The sequence below is a fragment of the Protopterus annectens genome, chromosome 6.part0 (assembly GCF_019279795.1).
Source record: "Protopterus annectens isolate FY-2018-M chromosome 6.part0, PAN1.0, whole genome shotgun sequence".
Taxonomy (NCBI): Eukaryota; Metazoa; Chordata; order Ceratodontiformes; family Protopteridae; genus Protopterus; species Protopterus annectens.
Genome location: NC_056737.1, coordinates 386,927,234 through 386,954,413, shown reverse-complemented (window position 1 = coordinate 386,954,413; position 27,180 = coordinate 386,927,234). Strand labels below are relative to the sequence as shown.

The window sequence follows — 27,180 nt, the reverse complement described above, 5'->3', positions numbered from 1 at the left end:
CCAGAAACTTTTCTGTTTGATACATTCCTGACACCAGCATTGCAAACTCCCTGATGGATTTGGCATTTTTGTCTTTGTTTGCTCTTTTTAAGTGGTCATGTTAATTGTAGATATTTCATGGGGGGGGGGGGGGGTCAGGGGAGTGTGACATTTGAGCTGAATTTGTCAGCTAGCAGATTTGCTATGCCGCTGTGTTCAGTGAAGGTGGCACCACTGACCACTAGTTTGGCACACTGCTGAGTGCTGCCTTTGAGGTTGCAGACATAGTAGTTGAAGGCTTTGTGGTTGTCCTTAGCCTGTGTGGCTTTCTTGACATTATAATTGGTATTGCTGGACTTAATAAGTCCTCTTAGTTTCCTGTTTAGTTTAACTAGAGAGCTTCATGGGAGTTGCTCTTCTTGATTTTCGCCATGAATTTTTTTTCTGTTTACTGTATACCCTGTTAAGCTTTGGATTCCACCAGTGTGGTTTGTTTTAGGCTTACTTCTGGTAGGTACAGCAGCTTCTGTACAGCCATTTACATGGTTGAAAAGGGTCTCTGAACAATTCAGCATAGGTTGCTGTGAACTTGAGGTTAGTAGGAACATTGCATTTTGACAAACTGCCACTCGGTAGGGTGGTGTTTGCTAAAAGCTTTGTGGTCCAACCTCACCAGTGAAGACGTGACACTGGAGGGTGTCCAGCACTCTCGTATTGTTGAGTATGAGGTCCAGCATGTTTGAACCTCTGGTGGTTGTGCACACTGTCTGGTCAAAGGTATGCATGTTATTAAAGTACAGGAATCATTATTTCTGCAAGTTTGAGGCACTGTATGTTTCCCAGTCTGTAGAAGATTACTTAAAGTCTCCCATGAATAGAGTACTTGGTTTCCTAGTGAGTGTTTCCAGTAGGTCTAGGCACAAGTTTTAGGATTCTTAGGACATAGAGGGCGAACTGTAGCTTGCTAGGATATGGTATGGAACTTTGTGGTTATTTGCATGTCTATAAACTTCAGGGCATTGTCCTCCCGAAGACAAAACCACCAGCCAGTAAACCAAAAAAAAAAGATTTATTTCTGTTGCTCTCACTCTGACGTCTCGGCTACACAAGCCTTCAAGGAGTATAACTCTACACACCTGCCTAAAATACATCCAATAATTAATTATATCTTAATTAAACATCAATAAAACAATTAAATAAAATATCTCCAGTTGCATTCCATATTAAGCCCTCTAGGGGCTAAAGTGTCAAACTTTAAAATATAAACAGGCTCCTTAAAAAGTCACCTGCTTTTTAAACTTTCAGAATCATATAATGAAACATCTGTTTTTTTCCAAAACAGTTCCCACTAAATCTTCACTTCTCCCTTCATGTATTTTACAGAAATGTTCCGCTGTAGAACTCTCTTTCTTGTTCCTAGCAATGTCTCTTATGTGCTCCTTAAACCTCACCTTAAATGGTCTCTCTGTTTCTCCAATATAAAACTTATTGCAGGGACAACTGAGGGCATAAACAATGCCCTCATTGTCACAGCAAAAATGACCTTTCACCTGAAAATTGTCCATTAATTTTTTACAAACTTTTTGTTATATATTTACAGACTTTACACTTTCCACAAGGGAAAATTCCATATTCTGTTGTAATTATGGTCATGTTTACATCAGGAGCTATACATTTGGTCTTATCTATAAAATCTTTAATGTTTCTTCCCCTTCTATGTGAGACCATAGACCTGACCCAGAGACTCCCCAGACTCTGGAATAGATTGCCCATACATGTCAAGCAGAGTGCCTCTTTGGACCTCTTCAAGAGGAAACTTGACGATCGGATGGGAGAAAGGAAATTCACCCCAGGGATCACGTCAATCGCCCTGCTAGACGGGTCCAGGAAAGTAAATAATGTGGGAAGAAATAGCCAGGGAATTGTTATGGCTAGGCTTGTATAGGCCCTAGGGCTGATAGCCTAGTACCAACCTATGAACCAGTGGCACATCACTGATCCATTGCGAAAGATCTTTAAAGGACAATAAATAACCCCAGTAGAACTTCAACAAATCAGTTAAAATGTGACTAAAACTACTGTAGGTAATTACAAAAAATGTTTTCTTTTTTTACCACCCTCACTTGTTCTCTTGGGATGATTAACATTTTTTTTCTTCATCTACAAATTCCTTATGAATATGTTTATTTATTTATTTATTTATTTAACAATTGTTTACCAGGAAAGTCCAACTTGGAACAAAGCCAATTTTTCAGTGGAGGCCCAGGGAGAAATGCTCCAGACGCATGTTTTTGCAATGTGGGAAACTGGAGCACCCAGAGGAAACCCACACGAATGCAGGGAGGACATGCAGACTCTGCACAGAGGGCATGCCAGCCGAGAGTCGAACTGGAGAACCTCTTGCTGTGATGCGACAACACTACCACTGCACCGTCCAATATACTTTAGTAAACTTATCCCAACATTTATCTAATAATTCTTCACTAAATCCTCTAGTTCTAAACAAATCTACAGTTTTTTTCATTTCCAATATGTAGTTTTCCTCATTATTACATAGTCTATAAAGACGTATAAATTCCCCATAGGGAATAGCTTGGATGGTATGGGGGGAATGGTAACTTTGTGCCCTAACATATTGTATACCACTTTCAAACTTCCTGTTTACCGAGGTTTTAATCATATTACCCTCACTGATATCAACTATTACATCTAAAAATGAAACTATTTTGCTTACCTTCAACCCATCAAATTCCAAACCAAATCTATTTTGGTGTAATTCCACTAAAAACTTCTCTACCTCCTCCAACCCCGCTTCACAAAGAAAAATAAGGTTGTCAATAAATCTAAAATACTTTCTTGCATATTTAAGAAAAAATTGTGTCCTATAGATGTATTCGACTTCAAAAAGGCCCATGCTGAGATTAGCATATGAGGGGGCAAAAGATGCCTCCATAGTCGTACCCTGTTTTTGTCAATATAAGGTACCACCAGAATCAAAAAAGCTGTTAAGACAAAAATCTAATAACTCAACAATATATTCAGTCGTAGGGCTCTGACCTAGAAAAAAAATCTAATAACACAACAATATATTCAGTCATAGGGCTCTGACCTAGAAAAAAACTAACAGCTTCAATACCAAAGGAATGTTGAATATTGGTGTAAAGGCTCTTAACATCTATTGTTACCCAATACATATCTTTCTTCCATTGTATATTATCCAGTTTTTGCAAAAAATCAAATGCATCCTTTATGTAAGAGGGTAACATTTGTTCCTTAGGTAAAAGATAGAAAATGCAAAAATTGACCTATCTTGCATAAAACATATTCCTTGCCCAAAACTATCGGACGACCTGAGGGGTTAACTAAATTTTTATGTATTTTTGGGAGGCAATAAAAATTAGCCATTTTACACCCTCCTATACTAAATTTCTTTTTCACATCATCAAATGTGAAATAACCCAATCATAAACCTTTTTTCGATAAATCATAATATTCCAATACAGCTGAATTGTAAGTAACCACTTCCACTTTATCATACACATTAGTGTCCTGTAGATGTTCATTACACATTTCTACATATTGCGTAAAACTCATTACAACCGATTTATTGCCCTTATCACCTGGTTTAAATATTAGATCATTCCTATTACTTAATGAGATTAACATTTTCCATTCATTGTTAGTTAAATTATAAGTTATGTTAGAACTTCTTTTAAATTCATCCACACTTTTTTCCACAGCATAATTCAACATCTTATAAAATTCCTGAATGCCCTCATTGGTAAATGGAGGTATAAAAGTATTCATGTATTTCACATTACTTGTATCTATCCCAGTATATGCATTTATTTCTTCCTCAGAACAGCAGGAAAAAAACTATCTTCACATGAATCTACCATACTTACATCTACTATTGTCCTCTCTAACCATTCTAGAGGTGTACTTGTTGGTAATGCAGATCAAGAGACTTCTACCTTTTGTCCCGGTGTGTGCAGCAGATGTTCTAAATGTGTGGAAGGTACTGACGCTTTGCACTGCTGGAGTACTTTTTGCGGATTTAAACCATGTCTTGGTAATGGCACAGATGTCTATGTCCTCCAGTATGTGAAGAGCTTGTAGGAAGTGGAGCTTCTTATTTAGCTCCTAGCATTGAGCAGAAACACTCTTAAGTTTCTTTGGGTTTTAGTTGTTGTTCGAGTAGGTTTGTCAGTTTAGCCTTGCCTAAAAAAGGCTCTAAGGGGATGTATAAAGTTTTAGTCAATATTCAGAAGTCTAAGGGGGCAGCTGCAGACCATTCTTTGCAGTGCAACATGATTTGTTCAACATGTCCTCCCATGCTGACAGATATTGAATCTCTCTGGAAAGACACCAGAAACTAAGCCATTTATTGAAGTCAGTCATCTTTTGTTCATACTACAGCTTCATCTTTGGTGAATGTAGAATGCTGCTCAGTGCAAGGCACAAATCTGCTTGAGACACGTATTCAGAGAGATATCAGTAATGTCTCTGTTCATTTAGTCCAGGGAGTTATGATTCGGGTCATTAATGCCACATGGACTATAATAGAATCATATTGGTACCTGTGGTATAGTGACTTGAGAGTGTGAGTGACTTGATGGATCCTGGCTCAAGATAAGCAACTAACTGTTATCTTCTTGTTCAGTCTGTTGAGTGGGGTATCTGTGTTGTCCATACAATGGAGTCCTCTATGACAAGACTTCCGGTAATATGTTTGCTTGCCTTATGGGCTTTGCTCTTGGCTCCACTTTATGTAGGTGTATTTGGTGTTGCTTTTGGTGAGTGCTTTAGAGATTGTGAGGATAGATGCTGCTTTTTATAGGCTTAGGAGGTCTTTGAGGTTTGGCAAGATTGCTTTTTAGTGCCTCACCGCAAGGTAGTCTGCGTGTGTGTGGTGAACACTTTGTGTGATGGATTGAGTTAGTGTATGTGTTCTTGACAACATTGTTTGTATGCAAGATTTTTGTCTCCAGTGAAATTGTGTATGTGCATCTGTCATATACTGAGAAGTTCTTGTCAGCAACTCCTTGTGTGATGCTGCTTGTATTAGGTTGAGGAAAAAAAGACTGCCTTTTGAATTGTTCCAGTTCAGTATATGAATGCACATGTAGTCATGTACTGAAGTATCACCCTCATCCCTCAAGCACTAGTGGACTTTTCAGTGTGCTTGTATGCACTCACACTTGTAGCTTTTCACTGCTGCTTTTTTTTTTAAATATGTGGTTGCTGTGTAGCCACCGAAGTGGGGGGGGGGGGGGGTGATGGATTATCCCTACATGTCTTACTTCTCTGAAAAGGTTAGCAAAGTGAAAAGCAACTCACACACGAAAACCCGACTGGTCTGGTAGCAGGTAATAAAGGTCAACGCAGCTTCCACAGCAAGTCCATTTATTGAGCTACAAACAACGAAACATGACAAACGACCAACATCCACAGAATAAATCCACCAAAAATGTTAAGCGCTTTCATCTGCCGATGGCAGACTTCATCAGAACTTCTGAAAGATGTTTGTTTTTCCTTATTATTCATATTATAAGTAAACCCTTTCTTTACTAAATCAGATTAACTGGTAGACAGATTCATAGGAATCAAAGGTTTAGGTGTGAGCATAATTGTACTAATTATAGCTGTTATTCCGAGTATTTTGGCTTGATTGTGTCACTCTAACCCATATTCTTTCTGTCCTGATATAGAGTGGTCCAGATGTTCCTTAACTGGTGAATTTTAACTAAATGTAACAGTTGTTATGCCTCTTAAGTTGAAACCATCTTTAACACCCCACATATACTGTCAAGCTTTTGTAATTATTTTATAAAAAGGCTTAGTTGGTTATTTGTATGTGAAAAGCAGTGTTTGATTAAAATTTAATTTGCAGTTAATTCTAAGATTTAAAACTACATTCCTGTACCCTAGGAGCCTTTTAGAAAACGAGAGGCACCTTTGTGGGACTCCTCACCTTTGCAAATGCATCAAGTTAAGCCTGTGAACATGGGAAAAATAAGATGTTGATTAGGATATACAAGATATAAATGAGACCTGCAAATTGAAAATGTTATTAGGTAACACTTGTACTACAAGAAACCATGTCATTAGTGGGATTTATTAGTTATGGAGGTGCAAATGTTGCTTGCGACGTGAGATGAAAATTTGATTAGATGACATTATGATTATTTTTTTCTCGTTTTACCAGTTAAGACACTTGGGTAATGATGAAGTCCATATTGTCTGGTCAGAACATAGTCGAGACTACAGGAGGGGAATTATTCCTACAGAATTTGGTGACGTTCTCATCATCATCTATCCCATGAAAAATCACATGTACAGTATTCAGATAATGAAAAAACCCGAGGTAAGTTGCCCTACTTAAGCCACATGCCAACAAAAAGGAAATTAAAGCATCTTTTCAATTCTATTTTCTGTTTGCATGCATGTATTAGCTATGCTTGACTACTTGCGCATGGTAATTGTCTCATTTTTGTGTTGGCTTACATGCATAGGTAGAAGAAACTTATGTCAGTCATAGTTGCTCTAACAGTGAAGTTGCAAATAAATAAACCTGAACTAGCTGTGCAACTGTTAATTGCAGAAGAGTCTTGTTTTATGAATCTTATTACAGTTATTTTTGCATTGTTTTATGCATAGTAAAGAGGAGAGATGTCTTACTTTGCAAACTAAAGTCATTATTGCTGCCAGTTTCTTACTCTCACACTCTCTCCTATTTTTTTAATGTTTAAAACTACAATCCCAAATGTTCCTTTAATGCAATTATTCTGAAGTAATCTGTCTTGCTTCCATGTCATTATAAAGTCCAGTGAAAGTGTCACAACTCTGCTGTGTAAAATTTGTTTTTTGCCTTCATTTGTATTTGTCTGTATTGCACACAGCAGTGTTGCTTTCATAGGAAATGCACTGTGCTCACTTGAAAAGTTTAGAAAAGGCATCCAATACGTGTTATTTTTCCAACCAACTGGGTATCCCAGTAGCACTTGTCTTCACAGAGTAGACCTTTGCTGTTTTCCTGTTGCACAGTAGACCAGGTAATCTTCTCCATTCTATGTTATGTTCAGCCACACACCACAACTTTTTGTTAAACATGGCACCTTTCACATACCCTCAATATATTGCATGCAGCAGCACTTTTTTCACCATTACTATCTACTGGGCAAACAGTTTTTTTAATGAGGAAAAATAAGTGTTTACTTTTGTTAAAACTTCTCACAGCATGCAGATGGGTCTGCACACAACAAATACTTAAATATCTTGTGTTGAATTGTGCTTTGTTTTGCCACTGTAATGAGAATGCACAGTACAGTTGTTTGAGGTTATTCTGTCACAAAAAATAGTTAATAAGTTATTCTGCTCCCCATCTGTTGCCACTCACAACACTGCTTTCTATTAGTGCATTCCCATTCACAATACCATTAATTTGTGTTCATATTTGTTTACTAGGCTAATGACGACAAGGGCCTTTTTAAGCCTAGCCATGCATCCCAAATCTCTGACAAGTTCTGATACCCATGATAAGTGTAAGTATGGGTCTGGGAGATGAACCCTTTACAGGTTACAAGTGTCCATTAGAGAGATAAACTATTTACAGGTTACAAGTGTCCGTTAGAGACATAGGTGCCAAACCAGGGATACAATTCCAGTTTCCCATCCAATTGTCCAAGTTGCACTTCAGTTTTTGTTAGGGAGGAACTCTGCTTCACATGGATGGGAAGCCTGTTCCATAGACGCGGTAGTCTCTGGGATACATACCTCTCTCTCCAGCAGGTTCTATTTATGTCACAGGCATGCTTTAAGTCTTTAGAATGGGTAATTCTGGTGCTGTTTGTTTTGTGAATATGCAGGAGATCCATCAGAGTGGGATCTAACAATGCCCTGTATGCCAAGCATTGATGTCCCCTCAGAAGCCTGTAGGAGACTGAATACAGGGATAGGGCCTTGAGACAGTCTGCATAGGACATTTTACTTATGCCCTGTATTCTTTTAGTGAGGAACCTCTGTGGACGTTCCAGTTGCTGGATATGCCTGGTTAGGTACATACCAAAGGGGGCAAGGTGGTCTGCTTAGCATCTCCATTTTCTCTAGTACTTTTTGTTGCACTAACACAGTTGTTTCTGTTATGATGCATAAGAAATATATTTGACAGAGCAGTACAGTTTCTGTTGTAGTAGGGCTCTTTGTTACATATAAATGCACCTGAATATAGCAGTAATTATCTTGTAGTGCACTGATCACTGTGATTATGCTCCAATATTCAGAAAAAGACAAATCACTTAAGCACTAGAGTGGCGTGAGACCCGATTTTAACAAATGTTAAGCACCCCTGCTTAAATTGTTAAGGTCAGGTCTTGGGCTGGGCAGTAAAATCTGCCAGTATTGACCAGCAAATGGCAGAGACAGAGTAAAATATTTGTTTCTGTGTGGTGTCTGTCTATAAAGTGTCCTGACTTCCTGTTAAACTTGAAAGTTACTAGAATAACAGGATGTGTGTTTTCCAGTATTTTCTGAAGGGTACAATGTCTGAAACCTAAACAAATGTCATTTAGTGTCTTCTGTCCTCAGTATTTTCTCTGAAAACAATGGATTTTATGAGAGAAAGATCAAACATGTCAGGCAAAAATCTGGACTTTCATGCTAAAATCTGTACAGTAGAAAGGCATGGAAGGTGAATGTAAGCATAAAGGACTGTGTTACACTGCCTTTCTGACAGTGCTTACCAAGTACTGTACGGTTTTGAAAGCCAGCAAAACACATGGTGCTCTTTTTTTTCTTTTTTTTTTTTCATTTTAAAAGCTACATGCACTGCAAAAAATTGTGATTGGTAACTAATCCTAACCTAATATTGTGTGTTCTCAATATATATGCCAGGATTCACCTGTCAAGCTTTCATCTTGAGGTAAGTTTCTTGGCATCTATACCTCAAACACATAAGTTGGTTAGGATCAGCGACCAACTCATAATCTTCTCTGTTGTTGCTTTGGTCCCTGCATTGAAAATGCACTGTGGAAATCTATTCTTTCAGAAACACCTACTATTCATTTATTTTTCCCATTCTGTTCACCTGTGTACAACCCATTTTCTGTTAGTGGATGCCTTAAACATGCATATTACAGAAACGTTGAACTTTTACCATAGCTTTCTGTTGAACAAACAGTTTTTATTTTGAGAAATAGCAAAGGTTTGGACAGAGTGCAATGTTTGTAGTACTTAATTTCTTGCAATTCAGTTGGGTCTGTGCACAACAATTACTTTATTTTCTTACTTTACGCTGTAGTTGCTTTAGCCAGAGTTTGCAGAGCACTTAAGGGTGTTCTGTCAGACTCTGATTAATAATTTGTCATCTCACTTAATTTTTTTCTTTAGTAATATTTCATTTCATTCTTAAACCTTTTAGGACCATAGATTCTTAAAATATATGTAGTCTGTATTACAAAGCAGAGATCCTATGATACTACATGTACAAGGACAAGCCACTGATTTCAGCTCCATTTAGGCTGAATTCTGAAAGAGAAGTGCCTTTGGCCTTTGATAATTTTCCTTTGTTGATGACAATTTCAATGTCTTGCCAACATAAACCTTATTTGCAGTTCTTCAGACACAATTTGTGAAGTAGCTTCTTTTTGTCTGTACGAAATGTTTAGCTATGTCTTCAGCTTTATTTAGGTGATTATAAACAAAATACTGGTTACAATAAAACATAAGTTAAAATACTATAGGGTAAAATGAATTTAAGTTAATGGTAGCTTTTAATGCTTTTGTAACAGTAGCTGTTACAACAGTGCAACATCTGAATACGAAGTACTCCAATGGGTGTTGAACCAGTCCATCATTGATCTGATCTCCCCGAGAGTATTGATACAAATTGCAATTCTGCCTTTCTCCAACCTCATGCCTAACCATCCTTGTTATAATTCGTCTTGCCTAGTCCCTGTTTCTATCTAGGAATTTCTCTCCTCTGTCACAGCCTCTTGCCTCATTTTTCAGACTTTCTTGATTTTCATCCTTTTTCCCATTGTATCTGTATCACAGACTGGATATGAAGACAATGTATTGTATAGCAGAATCAGAAGATCAAAATGTAGTACTTTGTTAAATTTAAAAAAAAGACTGAGACTGTAGCTTATCCGAAGCTGTATTACTTTAAACTGCTCATAGATAGCTATGTACAGTACATTAGTGAGATACAGTTAATGCAGTACATCTTTATTAAATTATCAATTACGACATAGACACACATACATTAATAGAAAAGGAAAAGCATATTAACATTTTTTCTGTTTACATATATTATACAACTGTGGTGGTGGTGCTGCGGTAGCGTTGTTGCCTCACAGTAAGACGTTGTCCTGTTCAATTCTCAGCTAGAGCGTCTTCTGTGTGGAGACATGCGTGAATGGGGGTACTTTCATTGAAGGTTGTGCGTCAGGGCCGGCAACTCGGCATGTAAAAATCTACTGCCAATCATTAGCGGACTGGAGTTCCACTGTGGCGACTCCTAACCAGGAAAAGCCGAAAGACACAACATACGTCACATATATTTTCTTTTTGTTAGAACTGTCATCAGTCCAACATTATGTAAATTGCTGAAGTCCTACCTTCCTTTAAACCTCACTCCTTCTCTTGAACATTGTTCTGCATATGTTGTTCCCACAAATTCCATTTATTTCTATGCCATGTGCTCCTTCCCTTTTCTAAAGATCCCTCTTCCAGTTCTTTTATCTCTCTTACAATATTCAGTACTTCAGGTATATTTGGTTTAGACTTTGGTTTCCATTTTGTAGTAATTGCTTTTTTGGCAGCCAACAGAATTAAACTTAACAAGGCCTTACTTGTGTCTGTGCAGTTCAGACCCTGTGTTCCACCTCAAAATAATCATTCCCTTCGTTAAAGCCATTTGCTCCCCCAATATTTCTGACAGAATACTTTGTATGGAATTTTTAAAATCTTCCAGCTAATTACATTCCCAAAAAGCTTGTTTCCAGTTACCGCTTTCTTTCCTCCAACATTTGCTGTCTTCCGGAGGAAAAATTCTTTGAAGTCTGCTTAGGGTACAAAAATAGCTATGCAGATACTTCCAAGCAAAAATCCTAAACCTTCTGGACTTTGTTGCATACTAGGAAGCCATTGTTCCTTTGTAAATTGCTCTTCCAGTCTCTTCCCAATCTTTTCTAAACTCATCTGATTGATATAGTTACAGTGCAATATTCTAATTGCTGTACTAGTTATCCCTTTTTTAATGGCAGCTTGTATTCTAGATTCAACTAAAAACTCTGCCAGAGCAAGTCTTTCACTTATGACTCCTCTATCCCCTTTCTCACTCCTATACTCTGATATCTATTGCTGGCAGGGAAGGCAGTCTCTAACCTGCAATCCAAACTACTTCTTGGCCTCATCCCATGTATCACCCATTCAGTCTCTAAATGTACTGATTTTGTCCTTTCCAATGTAGATTTCTACTTCCTAAATCATTGTAAACACTCCCTGAAGTTTTTCCTCTATTCATTTTTCTTCCTCCGTTCTTACAACTATCATAACTCTGTGTACATACCTCTCAAACTGAACATTAAAAATCTTAATTTTTCCTTTAAAAGTCATAACAGACAGACCAAAACCAAGATCACCTCATTTTTTGGAAGCTTTGTTAGTGGTAAGTAAGATTTGTGCAAAAGTATTTGTTATTTAGTAATATATACTCCCTTGGACATGTCTGTATCTATGAAGAAAGTCAGAAAACAGTCATTAAAGCTAGGAGTTGCAAGGCAAGATCTTAGGTCAAAAGTCATTGCTCTATGCCTAAGTCATAGTAGTTAAGAGGTGCAAGTCCACATTCCATATGACTTTTCCACTGCCCTCCTGCAAACATCATCTTAACTTTAAATATTGTAAACAACCTCTTATAATATGATGATAAAGATTGTTGCATTAAAATTGATCTCGGCTTATGTTAATGTCTATATCTAGTAACCACGAATAAATAGAAGAAACAGTGCAAACCCAGCCAAGAAACAATTGAAGCACTGTTGAAAGGAGATGCCCAACACCGGTCAGCCACAGAATAAATCCAAACTTTATTGTATGCGAAAACTATCCAAAATACATGCAACGTTAAACGCTTATTGAAACAACGCGTTTTTCGTCTAAAACTCAGACTTCATCAGACATCAGTAAAACAATCTATTAATTAATTAACAATATTTATAGATGCAGGCTATTTCAAATGGTCCAATCAGGATCCGAGATCATGAATAATTAATCATGAACACTATAAATAAACACTTTATGTTGAATGAAACATCTAATTGATTTGTATCAATTGGTGGATGATAAACAAAAATATATTACATATCGGAAGTCATAGTATGCATAATTGGAACTTCCCATCAAATTTATTACATTCATAGTTCCACAATCAAAGATATATATATATATATATATATATATATATATATATATATATATATATATATAAATGCTTCTATATCTGTGATTAACACTCCCCTCTAGTGGTCTTTGACCAAAATGACAAGTCCCATCAAAACATTCACTCGTATCTAAAATATATTTCTATAAATTTATGTATTATAGTAGATGTAGATAAAAACATGACCAAAATCAATCTTAAATATCAATATAAAAAATATATAAAATTTATATAGAGAATAAATATAAATTCATAAAAATATATAAATAACTGTATACTTCATAGACCAATTAATATAAATACATAACCATAAGTAATAATAAATAATAAATTTCATATATTGATTATATATAAATATGTTAATTTATATATCATAAATATTATTCCAAAATACTAAAAATGCTAAAAATGTTTTTTGAAATATTAAAAACCTATGTGCAATCAGCTCAACCTATTATCTCACATTATTATAATCTAGCAGCCCTTAATTTGAGAACTGGGGCAAGTAAAATATAATCGTTAAGCCCTGAGAATCTATTAGCTTCCATAACAATTTGCCAATACAATTCTCTATATTCAATTCTGGTTTCCCAAGGACCCCCCCCCCCTCATCCTGCTGTACTTCCTCAATAACAAAAAACTTGTATTTAGCTAGTGGACAAGAAGTGGTATGTTTATATAGTGCATTAGTGATTTTTTTGTTTTTAATATCATTCAAATGTTCATATATTCTTCTCCTAATTTTTCTCTCTGTTTTTCCTATATAAAAACTAGAGCAAATCTCACATATGGCAATATATATCACACCAAAAGAATCACAATTACTGTAAGTTTTACCAATAATTTCCCTACCTCTAGATTCAATATAAACCTGATTGGTATTTGCCATCAAAGGGCATTGGGAACACATTTTACAAGAAAAAGTCCCAGAAACCTTGTTTGTCCTTCTATTAACCTTATAATTTGTCGACAACCAATCCTTAACATTCCGTCCTTTTCTAAAAATGATCTTTTGTGTTCCATTCTCTTTACAACCAAGATCAGTAATTCTGGCAAATTGATCCCATTCTTTATAAAAAACTTTCTGAATAGCTGTTGCATCCCCACTAAAATCCATAATAAAAGCATTATTGAATGTCTCCTTTTTATACTGAATTGTATTGTTGGAACTTGTCCCATCTTGTGATTCTATATTATTTGATCTATTAGAACCCTTTCCTAAAATCGGTTGAAATCTATCTTTCCTACCTCTAGTTACTTCTTCATATATATTGGAGCATAGTTCTATAGGGTAACCCCTTTCTAAAAACATCTGGGTCAAAAAATTGCACTCATCAGTAAAATCAAAATAATCCGACGTCATCCTGGAAATTCTTACAAATTGCCCCTTCACTATACTTTTTTTCTGATGTATGGGGTGTCCACTACTAAAATGTAAGTAACTATTAGAAAAAGTTTTTTTCCTGTACACCTTGGACTTGAAACAATCAATTTCCTTGATCAAAATAATATCTAAATAGTTCATTTCTTTAAAACTGATTACATGGGTAAATTTTTAAAATTCTGTAGTACTATTGATATAGTTTATAAACTCATTCAGTTTTTCATAACTATCTTTCCATAATATAACTATATCATCTAAAAATCGCTTGTATAAATGCCAACAATCATTATATATATTATTATAAATTAATTTTTCTTCCCAATTGTTTAAAACCATATTAGCAAAGATTGGGGCACACCTTGCCCCCATTGCTACCCCACTGATCTGTTGAAAATATTCCCCTTGGAAAAATATATGATTATGTTTAAACACAATTTCCATTAGTACCAAACATAAATATACCTCATCATCTTTCAATTCTCCTGAATATCTAATAGCTTCTTTGAACCATTCAAGTCCAATAGTATGAGGAATGGACCCGAAAAGGTCCACAACATCTATTGTTACAAAAATTATATCTCTTTGAAACATATGACTTTTGACATTATACAAAAAGTCCCAGGAATCTTCTAAAAAAGATGTCCCTTCCATCATTAATGGTTTTAATTTTATATCAATGTATCTAGCTAGTGGGGAAATAACCGACCCTTCAGCAGCAACAATAGGACGCAAAGGTGGATCTACCAAATCCTTATGGACTTTGGGAATGCCAAAAATGGAAGGAATTTTGGGTCTATTAACATGCAAAAACTCAAATAGTTCTTTGTCTATAAATCCTTCCAAAAATAAAATCATATAACATACTATATATTCTCCTATAACCTATATTAATCTCATTTTTGGAGACATTACTATATTTACTTCCATCAAGTAGTATGTGTAACATTTTGGCCTCATAATTTATATTTTCCATTAATACTATCCCCCCACCTTTATCAGGTTTCATAACTCTTAAATTCACATTATCCCTTAAATCTTGTAACAATGAATATTCTTCAGGTGCCAGATTAGGTGCAAATTTGTTTTTCTTAATTGCCTTCCTAAGTTCTCCTTCAACACTATTTTCAAAATTCTTTAGTTGAGTATGGATGGGAGGATTCCAAATACTCCTCTTTTTCAATTTTTCATTAACCCCATCATCCAGTATTCTATTTTCACAAATCAATTCTAAATTGATTTTCCTTAAAAACATCTTTAAATCTATTATCAATCTACTAATATCACACTTAGTTCTAGGTACAAAGTTCAACCCTTTAGAGAGAAGACTAAAATATATATTGGTAATGTCCAATTCAGTATAATTGTAAATATTGAAATTTTTGTATTCCTCACATGTACAAACCACAGTCTTTATGTTATTGGAATTAAAATTCCCATCATTTTCATAAAAGGTGAGGCCATCCACTCGCCCACCATTTTCAACTAAAATCTCCTTCCCAATAACATAAAGACTGTGGTTTGTACATGTGAGGAATACAAAAATTTCAATATTTATACCCCCCCCCCCCCCCCCGAGAATTTCTCTTTTGGTGAAACCTTGCATACTCTCGGGGAGCTTTTTCATTGGGAAAGTCAGGATTTCTCTGATTCTAAAAAGAGGCTTAGGGATTTCTTACTCCTGCCCCAGCACAGGCCTTTAGCTATATCTCCTGTACTGGTCATTGTTGATGATGTCCTTTTGGAATCTAGCATGGCCCCTGACTTTTTACCTCCTGCTTCCAGAAAACCTGATAGATATTACAGGGTTCCTTTTCAAAAATCCTATTGCGGATCCTGAAACCATTTCACAGGGACCCAAGGGCATTAAAGCTAGTATCAGCTGCATATTATTGGATTGCTTAAGCAGAAAATGATATTAATTCCTGATTGTGCTGAAAATAAGGATTTACAGGATTTTATGCATTCTGCTGAACAAGTTGGTAAACATACATTGCAGTGTGGTTTTGATTCACTAGAAGCATCTTGCAGGGCTGTGGTAACTGGGTCTGTACTTAGAAGGCATGTTTGGCTTAAGGGAGCAATCTTTGCCAGTTCATGTTAAAGCAAAATTACTGGATGCTCCCTTAAATCAGGGCCACCTGTTTGGCAACAAGGCAGAAGTTGTTCGTAAAAAGATGGAGGAAAAAGCTAAATCTATGTAAACTGTTGAAGACTTTTTACAAGTACAACCTCCAAGATTTAGTAGGCATTGGCCTTCTAAGAATTGGTCCTTTCCTGCCTCTTCCAAACCTAGATCCAGCAGAGCACCCAGGCTTCAGTCCCAGGAGATGCACAGGACTAAGCAGTGGGGGGCCTCCACTTCCAAATTTGGGAGTAATAAAACTCCCCCATATGGTAAACCGTCTCAATTACTTATTTTTAAAACTTCCAAGCACTTCTCAACTGACTGCCCCTTTAGGGGGAAAGATTGCACTTCATGCAAAGAACTGGGGACTCATTACCCAGGACAAATGGGTTTTAAATATAGTGTCCCAAGGATACAGATTTCACTTCCACACGTCACCAACTCCAAGCAGTTGACCGGATCTACCTCCCAAGCAGTGGGCAGAGGCCCAAAAGCAAGTACTCCTTCTCTTAAGCATAGTGGCTATTCAGTTGGTACCAGAAGAGAAAAAGGGACAAGGTTTCTACTCGACATTTTTCCTGGTACCCAGAAAAGACAATTCATGGCATCCTATCCTGGACCTGCCTACTCTAAACACCTTTTTGGTGATTCCAAAATTCAAGATGCTGACTCCTCACCAGTTGCTTCCTATACTAAGCAAAGATGCCTGGTTGGCAACACTAAATTTAAAGGAAGCATGCCTGCACATCCTAATCAGGGAATTTTGCAGAAGATAACTACACTTCAAAGCAGGCTGCACGCACTATCAGTTCTCTGCACTGCCCTTTGGCTTATCTACTGCGCCCAGGGTATTCACAAAGTGCCTGGCTCCAGTTATTGCATTTTGCAGGCAAAGAAATATTCAAATATACCAATACATGGATGATTGTCTAATTCAGGCAGAAAATCAGGACATACTTTTGAATCATCTGGCCTTTTTACAGAGGGTGCTAACTTGCCTGGGGTACACCATAAACGAAAAGAAATCACACCTGGTACCCTGTCAACAAATTATATTCCTGGGAGCAAGCTTGAATACAGTTTCCCAGATGGCATTCCTCACGCCAAAGAAACAAATTCACTTGACAACCTACTTCAAACAAGTGGTCACAAAAACCCTGCTATCTGCAAGGCAAATACTACAAGCCTTGGGGTTCATGGCCTCCTGCATTCTTCTAATTCCATATGCAAGACTGCATATGAGGAAACTACAATGGTATCTAAAAAGCGTATGGTGTCAACATTTTCAGGATCTAGAAGCAATGGTTCCTATCATTCCTTGTCTACGCCTAGAGTTCCTTTGGTGGGCAGAGGCCTGCCACCAAAACAAGGGACTACCATTCACACTACCCCCTGCCGCCCAAACCCTAACAACAGATGCATCAGACTATGCATGGGGGGGCGCACCTGGCAGGTATGTGCATTCAGGGCAAATGGAACCCAATTCAAATGCACCTTCACATCAATCATAAAGAAATGTTAGGTGTACAGAATGCTCTGACAGCCTTCAAGGACCACATTCTTCCAGGACAATTAATGGTAAAGACTGACAACATCACTGTTATGTGGTACATAAACAAGTAGGGGGGTACACATTCTTACCCTCTCTGCAGACTAGCTATGGCATTGTGGAACACAGCCCTGAGCTACCAAGTACCTCTAGAAGCTCAATTCCTGCCAGGAAACCAAAATACATTGGCAGATGGACTAAGCAGAACCCTCATGGACCCACACGAGTGGAAAGAAACTGGAACCAAGGGTTTTCAACATGTTGACAAGCAAATGGGGGAGCCCAGATATAGACCTGTTTGCCTCCCCTCAGAACTATCAATTGGAAACATTTTGTGCAAGGACTACCCACAGACAAGCTTGGAAAGTGGATGCTCTGTCCTTCAGCTGGAAAAACCTATCAGTTTATGCCTTTCCTTCTCTGCCTCTGCTCTCCAAAGTATTACTAAAGATCAAACAAGACATACCAAGAATGATTTTGATTGCACCAGCCTGGCCACACCAACACTGGTACCCCCTCCTGTGCAGTGTGGCACTCTTGGCCCCATGGCACCTGCCTCAGACTCCTACCCTGCTGTCTCAGCAGGAGAACCAGATTCTGCACCCTCGGCTTCAAACACTGAACCTAGTAGCCTGGCTAATTAAGCTTTCCTTTACCATCCTTCAGTAAACCAGTGATGGATGTCATTTTAGAGGCAAGGAGGCCTAGTACTAGAAAATCTTATGAAAAATGGAAAAGATTCTGTGCCTGGAACCAATATCATGGGATGAGCACAGCAGTGCCCAATTTACCTCAGATTTTACAATACTTAACTGAGATTCTTCACCAGGGCCTGTCTTTTTCCTCAATAAAAATTCATGCCTCAGCCATTTCACCTCATTATAACACAGAACCTCACCTCTTCTCTCATCCACTGCTCAAGCAGTTCCTCAAAGGGACCAAAAATTTAAGACCACGCAGGAGAGCTCCAACTCCAGCCTGGGACCTTAACTTTGTATTGGAAAAACTCACCCTTCCTCCTTTCGAGCCAGCTGCTACTGCAGATATAAAATTCCTTTCTTGGAAAACAGCTTCCCTTTTAGCCATCACTTCAGCAAGAAGGGTATCTGAACTACAGGCCCTTATGGCAGTGGAGCCTTTCATCATCTTTCATGCGGACAGGGTGTCCCTCAGGACCAATCCTTCTTTCATGCTAAAGGTGGTGTCCAGTGTGACCTTTAATCAGTCCATTCATTTGCCTACCTTCTTTTCTAATACACAGAACAAAGTGGAACGGATACTGCACTCCTTAGATGTGCACAGACAACTTAGATTCTACTTGGACAGGTATAAACCTCAAAGGAAATCTTAACAACTGCTGGTGGCATTTGCTGCAGGGACAGAGGGGAAGGCTATTTCAAAGTGAACCATCTCTAAATGGATAGGCCATTGCATTCACTTCTGTTATAAGCACCACGGAAAACTTATCCCACAGGGAATCAGATCCCACTCAACCAGGGCTGCATCTACCTCTACAGCCTTTCTCAGAGGCGTACCTACCAGGGACATCCTAGAAGCTGCTACCTGGAGTTCTGTACATAATTTCACCAAGCATTACCATTTGCCAATTTTCTCTAAATCCAGAGCTGGCTTTGCCACTGCAGTTTTGCAGGGCCGTATAACTGGTCCTAATGCTATCTAAATTCCTCCTCCCATCCTTATCTTTGGTAATCTACCCAAATGTAATGACTCCAACAGTGAAACACGAAGAACATAGTGCAGTTGTGTACACTTAACATAAATATAGATGTTCGAGTGTATTCACTGTTGCAGTCCTGGTTACCCTCCCTCTAGCCCCCTGACTTCGTTTGGCTATACCTCTTCTCTCCTTTTCAACGCTTAAAAGCTTTTTGGTGTATTTGCTTTTTTGTTTGAGGTGTAGCCTTGTATATTTATAAATTTAATTTCTTCCCATTAGGGGGGCACCTGACATCTGGGGCAAGAAAAACTGATGTAATGACATTGGCTGCATGTTTTATACTCCTGATGACCTGATGTCACGGAAGAAGAGACAGCAACTGATGTAGGACCCAAGACTTTGTTAATCAGGCCGACTGAGGGCTACTGCAAGCAGATAACCCAAATGTAATGACTGCAACAGTGAATACACTTGACCATTTACATTTATGGTAAGTGTACACAACTGTACTTTCTTTCCCTCCCACCTTCTTCCTCCATTTTCCTGTACAATCCCCTTCAAAGAGATCTAGCTGGCACTACCTGAAGTCTTCAAGGGGCACTGCTAATTGATAAGTGTAATATGTGTGTGTCTGTGTATGCATGCATGCATGCATACATACATACAGATTTGCTTTTGCTGCGTTATGAGTAAACTCAGTTGATCTGGTGAGTTAGGGAAGGTTGGTGCATTATGGAAGCTGGAAGGTGGGGATTGAACTGTCTGTGTAGATGCCAAGCAGAGAGCTGCCTGCTGTGCCCAGTCCTCCCTCGGAAATAGATGGACATGGATCATAAATATCTAACATAATGGTTAATGTGTAATGTTTATATTACTGATACTGCACTAAAGCATTACTTCAGAAAGGATCACTGGTAAGCATCATTCTGCAGCACTGTGCTGTGTTTAATATGGGCAATTCCCATACTGTGAGAGGTGCTGCAAAACTGAATACAAATTCTTCTAATATATTATGATTTTCCTTTAAATTGTACTTCGATATTGGTACTCTGTTATTTAATTTTCTTCAAGTATATATAGAAATATCATTCGAGTCTTGTGTGACAATTGACTGTTGAAACTTGCAATACATTAATTCCGTTAACTCAGAAGGCAGAGCTTGATGACATTACTTCAGAGTATCCAGATGCCACCATTTTAAAACTTAAAAAATAATGCATACACTTTTTATTGCTTCTGTTTGAAAGTTGCAATTTTTCTCAGTATTTGTATCAAATAAAGCAGCATATTGAGCAAATAAAATAAACTCTAAACTGTACCCTTTTTCTTTTGTTCCTGTACCACAACCTGTTTATACAGCCGGTGGAGTCACAAAAATACATGAAGGCCTATATATTTTCTTTGGTTCTGTGCACCATTTTAAATGTGTGACAGAATCAGGAGAGCAACATACAATGCGTACATTAGAGTATATAAAATTATGAGACAAATTGCTCCTTATATGGCACTTGATTTTTACAGTGCATAGTCACATACATATAATTAAGATGGCCACTAGATGCTGTACTAATTCTGTGATGCTGATGGATTCTGTAGTGTTTGTATTTAAGGTAATACAGTAGTTCAGTACTTACTACTGGTTGTGTAGTCAAATGTATGTAATGTTTATTTACTTTTAGGGACAAACAAATTGTAGTATGCTTAAGATAATGAATGGAAGCAACTTACTCTTTTTCAGTTTGATCACCAGCAGTTAATCATACCAAATCAGGCATAGTGAATTTGGTTAAGCTGTCATGGATGTGCTAGACAACAGTGTGCTCTCGAAAGTTTGACAAGTACTGTTCTGTTGTACCTTACTGATTGTGGGCAGAAAAAAAAAAACATGCAGGTTATGTGTTGATGCTTCTTTATTAATGCAGTACTGCAAACATTGTTGGGCAACATGGGAAGACATTTTATGAGCAAGAATTTTTTTTATGACAGCCATCGAGCAGCATTCAGTATGGAGAAAAAGTGATTATAATTGATGCAAGAATATGCATGGAAATGCACTTAGAATGTTATCACTTTGCATAACAACAGCTGGACATTCATTAACATTTAACCTAAGAGTAAATGGCTAAGTCAGGGGTGGCATCCTCCTTAGAAGAATCAGTAGAGTTGAGATTGTCATTCCTTTTCTGCCTTGTGCTGATCTACAGTAGCATGTGACCTTTTATGTTAAAATTACTTGTAACTACAGATCAACTTTATGTATATATGTGGCATGTGTACATGCAAACAAATAGTCTGTCTGCAGCCAAGTATATAGCCAGTATAGTATTTCTATTAACCATTTAACATAGAGGAATATTTTATTGATATCAGATGGTTTGGGTGGTGGAAGATGAACAGCATGTCCAGGCTGTATTAAAGGTATCACTCTAAAGCACTGCTTTAAATCATTTATTAACACCTTTATTAAATTGTCACGTAAGACATAGGCACACATACATTTACAGAAAAGAAAACGAGCCATTTTAACATTTTCCATGTAAATAAAATATACATTACATATATTTTCTTTGTTATTGTCATCACTCCAAAATTACAAAAATTGCTGAATTCCTGCTTTCCCTTAAACCTCACCCTTCTTCCTGAACATTATTATGCATGTATCATTCCCACAGTTTCCATTTACTTCTATGCAAATTGCTTCTTCCCTTTTCTAAACATCCCTCTTCAGTTCTACTGTCTCTCTTGTAATATTCAGTACCTCAGATACATTTGTTGTAGACATTGATTTCCATTTTCTAGTAACTGCTTTTTTGGCAGCCAATAGAATTAAACGTAATAAGGCCTTAATATGTCTAGGAAATTCAGATCCTGTATCCCAGCTTAAGAGAATAATTTCTTTACTTACAGCCATTTGTTCACCCAGTATTTCTGATAGAGTACTCTGTAGGGAATTTTTAAAATCTGCCAACTCATTATACTCACAGAACATGCATTCTCAGTTACCTTTTTCTTCTCTATCACACCTCCAACATTTACTGTCTACCTGAGGAAAATTTCTTTCTTGAAATTGTCCCTTGCTTCATCATCATCCCTTTCCACTTATAACCTTCTGCTTGTGTTATGTATATATGAGCCTTAACTGTGTAGCCCTAAAATCTTTTCAAATCAGGTAAACCTAAACCACTGTGTTCTATTGGAAGGATCTACATACCCCACTTAACTTTTGCCACCCCCCCCCCAGATAAATTAATTCCTTGGTTTGATAAAAGTATGCTTGGCCCATATTTAAGACAAAAGGGGCTAAAATGTATTCACTGTTTGTATCTTATCAAAGCAGACACAATTTTTGCATTATCTTTTGTTTAGTCTCTTCCTACATATCCTTAGTTGCTATAACAGAAGCCTTTTTAATCCATACTTCATCTTATCATGTCCCTAGAAATATGGGCATTGCTGAACCAGTTTGTGTGTGGGTGCATAATTTTATGGCTATAACCTTTGTTTTATATTCATTTGTTTTATATCCCGAAAAGCGTAAAGCTGTCTCAAAATGTTCCACAACACTTGGATGTCTTTTTTGGATTTATTGGGCACAAAATATCATCATCTGCAAATTAAGCCAACTTTTCTTGATTACCATACCAATTATATCCTTGTATTTCTCTGTCCCTTATTTTCATTGCCTATGGCTGTAAATGTAAAGCAAATAACAAAGGGGAAAGGGGAACCCCCTGCCTGGTTCCGCTGTTCAAACTCAGTTTATTTGAGAGGAGCCTTACACTTTAATTCTTGTCTTCGATCCTTCATTTATCCTTCTAATTAACCTTATTGTGTCAGGGAATGCAAATACTTCCAATGCCCTACTCTTAAAATCCCAGCTTACTCTATCATATGCTTTCTTTGCATCAAGAACCAACAACAACAGAGGAATTCTTACATTCTGCTTCCCTCTGGATCGTCATTGTTCTATTAATGTTTCAACTGTTTGCCTCCCCTCCACAAAACCACACGGATCCATATCTGTCAATTTTGGCAACATATTTGCCATTCTTTCAGTTAGTATAGACATAAGTACTTTATAATTGTGGTTTATAAGTGAAATGGGTCTACATGAAGCTGGGTCTGAAGGGTTTTTGCCATCTTCAGGTAACACAGCCACTACCGCTTTCTTCTAAGAGGTTGGTGATTCCCCCCTTTTAAAATACTGTTAAACAAAATCTTCCAGATCGTTTTTTAAACAAGAAATGTTTTTATTAAATTAGGCAGTCATACATTTATATAAATGAAAATGTCCTCCTATTCTCATTGTGCAGTTATTCAAAACCCTTTGTTTATCCTCTGCTTAGTTACCTGAACGTCCGGCCAGTGTAGAAAAGTTTCTAGTCACTGCTAGGTATGTGGGATGTCTGACGTTGTCCGTAGGGAGTGTGGGCCATAAAAGTGACATCTGCACGTACCTTTCCTCAGAACTTCTCTGCCGCCAGACGAACATCAGCTCTTCCTGCCGTCGGATCTTTGCATTTAAAGATAAGTACTCCATTGGGGCCATTTTTTTGTATTCTCTTTTTAGTCACTGCCTGTTTAGGTTCATGTCATCGAGGAAAGTGCAGGTGCAGACATCAGATACCCACAACCTCTGCCTTTTCTGCCTAGGGACTAACCATGACCACAAGACCTGTGCAATTTGTCAGGCCTTCGTTCCTAAGACACTGCAGCCGTCTGCATGCCCTAAACATTTATTTAGAAAACCAACGTCTTAAAAGTCTGGCTCTGGCAATGAAAAAGCTGTCTGGTCAGACCATAGAGCCACCAAACAAGACGGGCAAAGTTTCCAGGCCTGAAACTACAGCTGCACCTCCTCCACCCGACGTTCACCTGGAGGATTGTATGGAAACTGTCAAGTTAGGTATAGCAGGTATTGTTCGGCTGGCCACAGAACCTAGGGCGGAAAACACTGTCTGCACTGTAGTGGCAGAACAGGTAGCTTACATCCCTCTAAGTTGGGAACTGCTGATTGAGGGCTCAGTGTCTGTTATTCTAAAAGTGTGTTCATTCTGGTTTAAGCACTTGGGCTTTCAGGCCAGTTATTTTACATTAAGAGGGTTCGCGGTCTGCACTCTTGTGGGAGGAGAAGCTGGACTCTGGCCTTCTGAGCTGGGAATTTCTGGTTAAAAGCTTATAGTGCATGCATATCTGAACTGCTTCTTACTGAAATTGGTACACCTTGTTTGCTGTAGCATAGACTAGATCCAGGCCTGCTGAATCTAGCTTTGTTTGTATAACTTGAGCACTAATCCAGGCATTCTTTAAAGTATTCAGTTGTATTTATTACTGCTTGGTAGTAACTTGATTAAAGTGTAGCTATCATTCTAAGTCTTTTGGATTAAGCACTTGGGCTTCAGACCAGTTGTTTTACATTAGGAAGGTTTGTGGCATGCACTGTGGTGGCAGGACAGGTAGCTTACATCCTTCTAAGCTGGGAACTGCTGATTGAGAGCTCAGTGTCTGTTATTCTAAAAGTGTATGCTTGTTGTTTGCTTGTTATTTCCCTGGAACGCTAATTCCACCTAAAACTTGGCTTTTCAGTGCTTCTGTGGATCCCTAGTGATATCTGCATTGCTTACTGTACTTATTTCCTTGTTTCACTTGAAGGAAAGTTACTGTTTGCCGTTTTTGCACTTAAGTTACCTGGCACTTGCTCACTAAGCAATTATATAAGTCACCACTAAAAAATTAAAAGCACTACACCCTCACAAACTCCCCTTGAGTACCTTGTTCCCCATTGGCCCTTGTTTTCAATTATAAAGGAATTCCCAATACTATTCTAGCATGTCCAAAGGTCAGTTGTCAATCTCCTCTCCGGTCCAGCTGGTGAATCTGGGAATCTTGAGGCAATGTTACAACTGCCTCATGTGCACAGACAACCCTCTCCTCCTCCTCCCAACAAATTCCAACACATTTGAGAGATGCAACCATATAGCCAAACTGGAGGCTAAGCTCTCTCAACTCAGTACTGGCATAACCAGTCAGGAGGAGAAGGAAACCACACTCACTACAATTCCAGTCTCACATAGACCTACCACAACAGCAAACCAAACACATAATCACACAAAAACATACTCGGAGGCTCTAAATAAAGATCTGCCTAAGCAGCAGAGACCTCCAAAGCAGACACCCAAGCAACCGCTACCCCAAAACAAAACTCATGCAACACATATCTCACAAAGCCAGTGTGCTGAACAGTCACAGCCAATAAGGCTAAACAACACACCTGATACACTTGTAATAGGTGACTCTATCGTCAGGCACACTGACGTCCTGCTCACCAGGCTGAACAAGGAGAAGGTCACGGTGAGCAGCCTGTCGGGTGCTAGGATCTGCTACATAACACAAGCACTCAGGTCACACAAAGGCAAGTACAAATATGACTCAGTCATTGTCCATGCTGGTGTGAATGACCTGAGACATGCCTCCCTGGACTACATGAAAAGAGACGTAGAGGAGCTCTCTGAGCATGTAGCCCAGGCCGGTATGACCCTGACCTTGAGTAGCATCTTACCCTCACCAAGAATGATGCCACAGTATGAAGACAAGATGATCAATTTCAACAATTGGCTTAAGTATTGGTGTCATTCAAAGGGGATCCATTGCCTGTCAGCCTGGGATGATATGCTCGACAAGCCACGATGCTTCGCTAAGGACGGCTTGCACCTGTCACCCCTGGGCTTTCGGATATTGGCAAAGGCTCTTGCTACCCCCATAGTGCCTTTTTTAGGCAAGTGTCAAAAGACAAACCCACCTCCATAGGTATCACAAGGGATAAGAAACTAAGAGTAATGCTACTCAACGCCAGAAGTCTAAACCTCAGGATGCATGCACTCGAAACTCTCCTTAGCATGGAGAACATCGATATCTGTGCAGTAACAGAAACCTGGTTTAGGGCTCCCGAGAGCACCCCAGCACTACCAGGTTATACCTCATACCATGCTTTTCGGTCCCAAAATTTGGACCGAACTACAAAAGGAGTGGGGGAGTATCAATATTCATCAAATATACCCACACCTCCAGGTTGGTGGCACAGCACGAAGCATCAGAGACTATCCACGTGCAACTAACAGTGGGTAAAACTGCCTTCCAGTTTATAGCCTGCTACAGACCACCCTCCCAAACCCAGGAACCCCACTCGGCCTTCCTGAGAACACTGGAAAATATGAAGGTCTCTCCAAACACCATTATATTGGGCTACTTCAACTACCCAAACATAGACTGGGAGCATTACTCTAGCTCCAACACCCTAACCCAAAGGTTCCTAGAATTCATAAACTCAAATGCTATGGAACAGCTTGTTACCACTCCCACAAGAGGGGAAAACATACTGGACCTGATCATCACCAACATGGGGACTCTATGCTCCAGACTAGAAGTGTATCCCTCACTGGTAAGATCAGACCATAAACTAATCCAACTGGATATTCACATCCCGACCCCACCCCCTGCCCAGAAAACCACAGTGAAAAACTTCTCTAAAGCAAATTTCACACTCCTCAAAACCGAGGTGGGAATCCTTCAAAGCCGCCAGGCCTGTGGAAAATACGGCCCAGACCGCAGAATTCTTTATAAATGCATTCTATGAACACCTTCAGGAATGCATGGATCATGCAATCCCAAATAAAGCCAAGACCCAATCCTCCAAAGGCAGACGTCCTCTCTGGTGGACCCCAGCCATAAACAAACTATACAATAGAAAGAGGAAGCTACTACATGATAGAGCAAAATGCCAAAAAGGGAAGGCATCTCTGATCAGTATTAGCAAAAAACTACGGGCACTCATAAAATCGTCTAAGGCCAGCTTCGAGAGAAAAATTGCACAGGACACTAAGGATAATCAAAAGGCTTTCTTTAGTTATGTTAGGAACCTGGGTGGGAATTCCCAGATAGGCTCAGAATTAGTCCAAAATGACAAAAAATAAACCGAAGCCACAGACATTGCCAACATCCTAGCTGACAGGTTCAGCGCAAA

The 27,180-nt window shown here is 38.4% G+C and overlaps 1 protein-coding gene across 7 annotated transcripts in view; it reads left to right on the top strand.

Annotated features, from left to right (window-relative positions):
* RALGAPA1 (Ral GTPase activating protein catalytic subunit alpha 1) overlaps window positions 1-27,180 on the top strand; it is a 5,382,632-nt gene that overhangs the window by 4,749,471 nt on the left and 605,981 nt on the right. For all 7 annotated transcript variants that reach the window (XM_044074134.1, XM_044074135.1, XM_044074129.1 and 4 more), the window contains one exon: window positions 6,188-6,346. In XM_044074134.1, coding sequence (XP_043930069.1) covers window positions 6,188-6,346 — 159 coding nt within the window. The remainder of the gene's footprint in view (window positions 1-6,187; window positions 6,347-27,180) is intronic.